This window comes from Rhipicephalus microplus, chromosome 1 (assembly GCF_043290135.1).
Source record: "Rhipicephalus microplus isolate Deutch F79 chromosome 1, USDA_Rmic, whole genome shotgun sequence".
Lineage (NCBI taxonomy): Eukaryota > Metazoa > Arthropoda > Arachnida > Ixodida > Ixodidae > Rhipicephalus > Rhipicephalus microplus.
Window position 1 is genome coordinate 226,382,011 of NC_134700.1, and position 8,794 is coordinate 226,390,804.

An 8,794-nucleotide genomic window follows, 5' to 3' on the forward strand; every position below is an offset into this window, starting at 1 on the left:
AGGGTCAAATCATGAAAGTGTCAAGTACAACAGACGAAATAGAACTGGCAGAGCTTTCGAAGTTGATTAATGGACGTAAGGTATGTGATGTAAGAAGGTATAACATGGAGAGAATTGAACACGCTCTGAAAAACGGAGGAAGCGTCAAAGCAGTGAAGAGGAAACTTGGGATAGGCAAAAGTCGGATGTATGCACTAAGGGAGAAGGCAAAATAACTACCAATATGGATAGTATAGTTAAAATAGCGGAGGAGTTTTACAGAGATCTGTACAGTAGCCAAGACAACCACGACCTTAATACTATAAGAACTAGCAGTAACCCAGATGACACCTTACCAGTAATGATAGAAGAAGTCAGAAAAGCTTTGGAGAGCATGCAAAGAGGCAAAGCTGCTGGTGAGGATCAGTTAACATCAGATCTGCTGAAAGATGGAGGACAGATTGTGTTAGAAAAACTAGCCACCCTGTTTACGAGGTGTCTCCTGACGGGAAGAGTACCAGAGTCTTGGAAGAACGCTAACATCATCTTAATACATAAGAAAGGAGATGACAAGGACTTGAAGAATTACAGGCCGATCAACTTGCTCTCTGTAGCATACAAGCTATTTACAAAGGTAATTGCTAACAGAGTAAAGAAAACAGTAGAATTCAATCAACCAAAGGAACAAGCAGGATTTCGAACAGGCTACCTAACAATTGACCACATTCATACTATCAACCAGGTAATAGAGAAATCCTCAGAGTATAACCAACCACTATACATAGCCTTCATAGATTACGAGAAGGCGTTTGATTCAGTAGAAATATCAGCCGTCATGCAGACACTGCGGAATCAGGGCGTAGATGAAGTATATATAAACATTCTGGAAGAAATCTACAGGGGGTCAACTGCTACCATAGTGCTTCATAAAGAAAGCAACAGAATACGAATAAAGAAGGGTGTAAGGCAGGGGGACAAAATCTCCCCAATGCTATTTACCGCGTGCTTACAGGAGGTTTTCAGAAGCCTAGAATGAGAACAGTTAGGGATAAGAGTTAATGGAGAATACCTTAGTAACCTGCGCTTCGCCGATGACATTGCATTGCTGAGTAACTCAGGGGACGAATTGCAACTCATGATTACGGAGTTAGACAGGGAGGGCAGAAAGATGGGTCTTAAAATTAATCTGCAGAAAGCGAAAGTAATGTACAACAACCTCGGAAAGGAGCAGCACTTCGAGATAGGTAATAGTACACTTGAAGTAGTAAAAAACTATGTCTACTTAGGGCAGGTAATAACCGCTGAGCTGAACCACGAGATGGAAGTAACTAGAAGAATAAGAATGGGGTGGAGCACATTCGGCAAGCACTCTCAAATTATGACAGGTAGATTGCCACTATCCCTCAAAAGGAAGGTATATAACAGCTGTATCTTGCCGGTACTTAGCTACGGAGCAGAAACCTGGAGACTTACAAAGAGGGTTCAGCTTAAATTGAGGACGACGCAGCGAGCAATGGAAAGAAAAATGGTAGGTGTAAGCTTAAGAGACAAGAAGAGAGCAGAGTGGATTAGGGGACAAACGGGGGTTAAGGATATCACAGTTAAAATAAAAAAGAGGAAATGGACGTGGGCCGGGCATGTAGCGCGTAGACAGAATAACCGCTGGTCATTCAGGGTAACTAACTGGATTCCCAGAGAAGGGAAGCGGGTTAGTGGGAGACAGAAGGTTAGGTGGGCAGATGAGATTAAGAAGTTTGCGGGTATAAATTGGCAGCAGCAAGCACAGGACCGGGTTAACTGGCGGAACATGGGAGAGGCCTTTGCCCTACCGTGGACATAGTCAGGCTGATGATGATGATGATGCCTATCGTCAAAGCAACACAAGCAGCAAAATGTATGAAAGCTAAAGTATGCACAACAACTGCACCTTCTCTAACGTAAAAACAGAGTGATAGCACAAAAGTTCTGCACTTGTTAATAACACTTCGACAGAGCTCAGAGATGGGCACCTGTAAGCCCACTACTACTCACCATTTGTAAGATCTAATGGCTTCATATGGGCTTTCAAGGGCCTCTTGAATCTGGCCCATCAGCTTGTGTGCAGCTGCATAATCACCATGCACGGCCAAGTAGGCACCAAGGTACCTATGTAAATCACAGAGCAGAGACCAACCATATCTGTGACAAATGACGAATACATTTTTTTCCCTTAAGTCAAGCTAAATTTCAAGAATCCCTATATACAAATGTTTTAAATATCAATTACTAAGCGATGACTGCCATTAAATTTATTGCATAATGTTTCAGGTATACAAGCAACAACCATAAGTTCCGTCCCAAGTGCCACAAAACATGGTACGATCAGTGACTAGAACAATGTTCTCCGCTACAAGAAGTCGTAACAATATTGCAGAGCTGTGGGCGACACACTAAGATCACCCAAGCAAAGCTGTCCATGCCATAATCACAACATTGTAGAGCAGCAATGTACTCAAACATGGACATCCACAGAATCTGAAACTTCCATAAGCAACTGCTTGGTGAAATTTCCAAGCAGGTAATTACGCAGACTCCAGTTACTCGGATTTAGAAGTTTTAGATCCCCCCCAGCACCAGATATGTTTGCAAAAGAGCCCAATCTCCTGCTGCACCGTTGTGCGCATGACACCACATTCCTTATGGCACTCTCCTGTCCTACGAGTTCTGTAATCTCTCTCTACTCAATGCTCCAGCTCAACACAAAGTTGACGGCAGTACTGCACCTCGGCAGAAGTGGTCACTCTATATGAACATCAATCAGCAGAAGTTTTTAAAAAGCACAGAGTAATGTTCAGATTACAGGCAGCGCTGAAGGCGGTCGCATGAAGGAGAAACTTCGAGATTACAGGAGAGGGTCGTGCATAATACAGGCATCTATCGCATGCTAGTGAGTGCGCAACGCTACCCAGCTTCATGTATTTACTGCATTTCACACTTCATTACAGTTGTTCAGCAATGCCTTGAGTTCAGCAGCATCCAGCTAGCCTGTTTAAGCACATGTTAGCTGCCAGTACTCCAAGATTCTGGAAAATTGAGCTAGCAATCTGGCAATGAATGTTTTCCGGCAACATTGGAGAGTGCCGTCCCGCCATACCTTCGCGATGCGGGTGTCACGCCAACGAATTGGTAGAGCATGCATGTGCCTTTACGTCTAATCGCCAGTTATAAATGGCAAACCAATCATAACAAGCGATTTCAGAGGTGGTTTGGCTTCACAATAAATGACTTCAGAAAAATGAAACAATCAGGGTCAAGTACTTCCCAGGATCTTAATCAGGAACATAAGAAAACTAAACCAACCACAGCTCCTCAGTGAATGCATATTATCCTATTATTATGTTTATATTTATAAAATTTGTTTCACATGAATCCACATTGCTGTCATGAATAAGCCATTTTTGTTCTACACAGAGGTATAAATGTATTTAAACTTGTATTAGTTACTCTATTCCCCTTTTTCTGAGATGACAAAAAGCAATGAGAAAATTTTTGGGGGGAAGAAAAAAAATTACTGTATTTAATATTGCAATGTGCAGTGTCAATTCTACATGCATACCTACTTCTCCTTGTCAGTCGTGGTGCAAAACAATAAGAGTACATTATAGGCACCAGTGGTTTCCTGTAACTACATGCAATTTGATGGTACACATATATTGGCACTACATTATTATACAAAATTTAATACAGAGCTTCGATGTTTGACTTCCACTTTTAACCAATGATTAAGGAAATTATGCTAAGCTCTACACAACTGTCCATTGAGATCAAGACATGTAATATGCTTACTTTCTTGCAGACTCATAGTCCTTCACATTAACGTAATGCTTGGCAAACTTGAAACCCTGCACCTTTTTCTGAAATGAGAAAAAAAAAAGTTTATTATACAACGAAAATTTACTGAGAACAATCGCAAGGTCAAAACAGAAGTGCAAGAATGTATGCAATGGTATTTATTGAGCACATACCGGCAGCAGAACTTTCTTCAGTAATGTGCGCAATGTTAAATGGTTGCTTGATTTGTTTCCACGAGCGAATGGGTTATGGATGTATATATAAGGCGACCAATTCCTGCAGGCCATTGAATCTTTTTTTTTTGTTAGATGCTCTTGCAAAAACTGCTAAAACTAGGTGATTTTCACAGCTAGATAGCACAATTCCAGTCATCCAATTTTATGAGAAATAAAAATATACAATCTACTTAACAAAACTCAGTTTTCAACAATTACTTTCAGTAATACTGAAATTTTACTACCTGAAGTAAGCGGTTGGCAACGCACATTTATAACACGTTTCGAGATATTCATTCCTCAGGTATGCAACAAAATACGTAATTGTTTCAGTACTTTTGTCATTTAACGGGAATGTTACATCATGTTATTTAAATTTAATGCTATTTCAGTGACAACTATTTTTTTGGCAACTAGTAAATGAACGTCAAATCCTGAGAAGCCCCCTTGCTGTTGTTCTTTTTTTTTGGGGGGGGGGGGCTATGTACAATATGTACCAATAACAGAGCAAGTACCCCCTCCCCGCCCCCTTATACAACAATTTCACCATTTTATTCACTATTCTGGGAACAGTGAATGCATGTGTACTCAACTAAGAACTTCATTCCCGACACTGCTGTGAATTTTGCATTCATACTGGTTCTTTCTCAATCAACTGGAATTTCGCTCCATGACCAAGCAAAAGCCTCCCCTCCAAATCTTGTTGAATTATCTTTCACCAGAGGCGCAGGGTGCTTCCTCAATATTTTACAGTATATAAGTAGCTCAGTGTTGTGTTTTTATATACATGTACATTATGTTGATAGCACAACAGGAAACCAATGTACGAATAAATGACGTGGCATACCAAGTTCTTAAAATGGCACCTGCTGTTCAACATTTCAACATATATTGAAGCTCCTGAATAAGTACCCTTCCCACTGCCTTTCCCGGTGGGCACTTTTTTCCTTTTCTCCAAGGTGGCAACCCCAATTACATTGAAAAGCACATTGTTTAAAAAAATAAGGCAAATAATGCATTTTTTTCGGAAGTATTTGATGGTACATATCTCCCAACTGGTATGATACCAGAATTTTTTTCAAGTTTCTAAGCCTTGTGATATCACCAGCTGTATTCTAAAGAAAAAAGAAAAAAACACTGACCAAACTAAACGAAACATCTCCGGCAGCCACAATGGAAGGAAGCCTTGTTGACAATCTTGTGTGACGCGATTGCAAAGATCGAGGACTTCCGTGCTTGAAGCCGAAACATTATAAATATTTTGTTCGTACTGTTTGATGTCTGGGCCCTTTTTTTTGTTTAGAATGCATCCTCCCAGTTAGATAGGATTTCGTAATGCTCACGACTTCGTCACCAGCTGCAATTCATCAATTTTTATAAATGCTGTCAAGTAAAACTAATTAATAAACAGCACACCTTTGTTAGTATATTATGCAGTTAAGATTCTTCTGTGCCAACACTGTCAATCTCTTGGTGTAAAATAGTGCAAGGATTAGACGTAATTACTTATGCAAGAGCAACTGTTTTTCTCTTTGGTCATCTTCACGAAAGCATACAGCATAGAAATGTATTCTGTTCAAGCTACACATGTGACTGCTTATTCAACAGATCCAAACCAGTACAACTGCATGCCATAAGCAAGCAAATGGATTTCAAGTGGCATTTTACGTGTCATATTAACCACATCAGTGAAATTTATGCTGGTGTTCGTTTCAAGGCTTTGCATATACACAACAGAGAGATTACAGTTCAACTGTGCACGTACACTGCTTTCCTGCAGTTGGCACTTATGTTACATGTATTGCCTCCTGGTGAATCAGTGCGAGACTTGGACAGTGCACAGATATACCTTACAAGTCCACACGAAGAGTACTCTAGAATCCGAGTTACAGTAAAAGTCAAATTAAGCATTTAATGAAACCTCAGGAGCATGTATATGCAAATATGCCAGCAGAACCTAGCGGTTTTGAAAGCTACAAACAGTGATGCTGGACGATCACAACTTTTTTCCTTGCCCCCCCCCCTCCCCCCCCTCCATGAAAAAAAAAAACTCGCTTTATCTGGCGCATATCACTACTCTCTGTGGTTTAATGCCCATATCAGAAAATGCATGCTGTTGAGCGACATCATACTTTGCGTCTCGTAATTAAATTAGGTTGGTTTATGACTCTTATTTAGCGTACGCATATCACCAATGCTGCACAGCTGCAACACACGCAAAGCACGATCCAGCGGGCACGTCCGCCGGCCAACGAAGCTTTGATTCGGGCCGTCCATACAGGCCTGGGAGCTGAGGTTCGCCGTCCTCGTATGCAAGCATTTCGCATGGAGCATTGCACAAAAACGCGAGCATTAAACCACTGTACCACGAACCACTCAACAAAAAGCTGCCTGTACTTGCATCTGGACGCCAACTTCTCGCTGCTTAAGATGGCAGATGCGGAGCGTGCAAGTTGCGACGAGTTGAACCACGTGCCAGGCGCCGAGACTCAAGTCACTGCCGACCGTGCTACAGCGTCACGTGTGAGGTCGTTATGAAACGGACAACACGAGTTAACATACGCCGAAAAAGAATAAAAACAGCGCTTCCAAACCGAATCGCGCGCATAAATCGCTCAAGCGTCGGCAGCGCGTCGTTCCATTTCGCGTGGTTAGCGTCCGTCGGCGCGATGACACTTCCGTTTCTGGGGCGACGTCTCATCACAGTTGGCACGGTGCCAGCTAGGACGCCATGCGCGTCCGCGCGACGCAGGCCCGCGAGCACCACTCCTGCTGAATTACGCCGCCGTCAAACTTAAAACGGCACGATAGAATTTCCGTGACCAGACCACAACAAAGGCGTAAGCGGCACCACAGAGGCGGCTTCACCAAGCGCATGCAGATCTGCACAACTGGAACGTTTTCTAGAACCAAGCTCGTTTTCAAGACAAACGTTACAGCACAAGGTTTTCAAAGAGGGCTTACGACAGAGCGGTGAAAATTGCGCAGTATTTTCTCAGCATACTTACCGATTAAACTGACAAAGCTTATATTAATAACGCTTTTCAATAAAAAAGATACAATCGCGCTAACTTCAAGAAAACAGCATGCAAGGGAAACTTACGACGATTAAAATAAAAACCCATTTTTAAAAATAAATTAAAGTAAAAACCATCTATACTTAAATGAAATCCGGTGATCATCCAGGGATACGGCGTGATCGTACACTGACCGGCGTGCAGAATTTAAAATTATGGCCTAGAAAAAAAATATATATATTCCTTGAACGCTAGGCAAAATAAAGCTTAAGCATGAAACACACACATGTGTATGATCGCTGCAAACACAAAAACATCGTAAAACAGTCAAGTTGTACGCATACGTATCAGCGGCGTAGATAAAATAAAATTATAGTTACTAGGGCACGTTAAAAAAAATTAGGCGTGCAAACACGGACACACGAGAGAAGCTAGGTCACCACTGACACTGCAGGGAAATATTTTTTTTGGGGGGGGGGGGGCAATTCTGCAATTTTTAACTACTTTAAAAACTATAACATAAATCCAAAGGCCCTTTTCGCATCATCACTTATATCCTAAATGCACCCAGCGTTTGTTCCGAGTATACAATAAAATAATAAATCTGCCCAGTGCCTGAAGCGCTAGCTTTACGCTGCAACGCACGTTATCGAAACAATCAAACAAAAAGCTAATGTCAGTGTATAATAACGTAATACTAACCATCGTAACGATAAGGAACACTACAAGACAACTATTTTTAAAAGAATGGTAAAACAACTTTCGTGCGCATGAAACAGCAGAAACAAAATCGAGCAAACGACTCAAAGTTTCGGAATCGAGAGGCGTGCTCCTACGAGCACGATGCCAGGCAACACGCCTGGGAATGTTGATCTTACAAGTGCTGGGAAGTTTACAAGTATACATTCAAGCATTCTTACACTAACGCTAGTACGCCCGACTCGATATTTAATATTACTTACACATTTAGCATTACTCAATCATACACACATTACCTGGTGTTCGTCTCTGCATCTTGCCAAAATTCCAGCGACGTGCCTGTCAACCTCATTCTTCGAGCGAAACATCGTCGACCAGATTGATGGCTTCACGGCGTCAAAAATTAATACCAGAATCAGCGCTACGTCTTTGCGTCCAATAACTACCCGTGCGAGAGCAACCGACGCGTCTCAATGCTGCAACCACTTCGACTAAACGCGAAGCGACCGTCACCACAGACAACGCCTCCTAGATTTCCCGTGCCTGCCGGATTATCGGTGGTCACTTGGGAAGCTGTGGTCGTCGGAACTACGGTAGTGGCACCACTCAAGTAGGGGTGTCTTCAAATTGGTTTTTACGTTTTTCGAACTTATATGCAACAAAATAACGTTAAAAAGTTTTTAAAAGGCGTAAACGTAATTATAATCAACCCTACGTTGGTGACGTCATTCAGCAAGCAACTTTTTTAATACAAGGCATCCTCTGAAATTAGTAACAAACGCTAAAATTGCCAATCTCAAAGGTCAAGTACAAAGACCGTTATTCCTACGTAGGCAGCGCTGCCATAGATGACCGGCGTTTCGCGCTCATCCGGCAGGCACAGGAAATCTAGGAGGCGTTGGTGGGAATGGCTTGTGCGCCGCGCGGCGCAGCAGTCTTTGCCTATTTTTTTTTTTATAATTTAGGGATCTCGTGCAACTTATGCTTAATATAGAGAATTTTGTGAAGCAAAGTACCGAAACGCTGTTAAGAACGATTTTTACCGAGCCTATT

The 8,794-nt window shown here is 42.0% G+C and overlaps 1 protein-coding gene across 3 annotated transcripts in view; it reads right to left on the reverse strand.

The window, feature by feature from the left end:
- Window positions 1–8,247, reverse strand: part of LOC119159594 (RANBP2-like and GRIP domain-containing protein 5/6) — a 69,067-nt gene extending 60,820 nt beyond the window's left edge. For all 3 annotated transcript variants that reach the window (XM_037412396.2, XM_075891467.1, XM_075891466.1), the window contains exons 1-3: window positions 8,038–8,247; window positions 3,805–3,872; window positions 2,011–2,124 (exon numbers count right to left, since the gene is read on the reverse strand). In XM_037412396.2, the coding sequence (XP_037268293.2) occupies window positions 2,011–2,124; window positions 3,805–3,872; window positions 8,038–8,109 (254 nt within the window). In that variant the 5' untranslated portion in view covers window positions 8,110–8,247. The remainder of the gene's footprint in view (window positions 1–2,010; window positions 2,125–3,804; window positions 3,873–8,037) is intronic.
- Window positions 8,248–8,794: the final 547 nt, after the last annotated feature.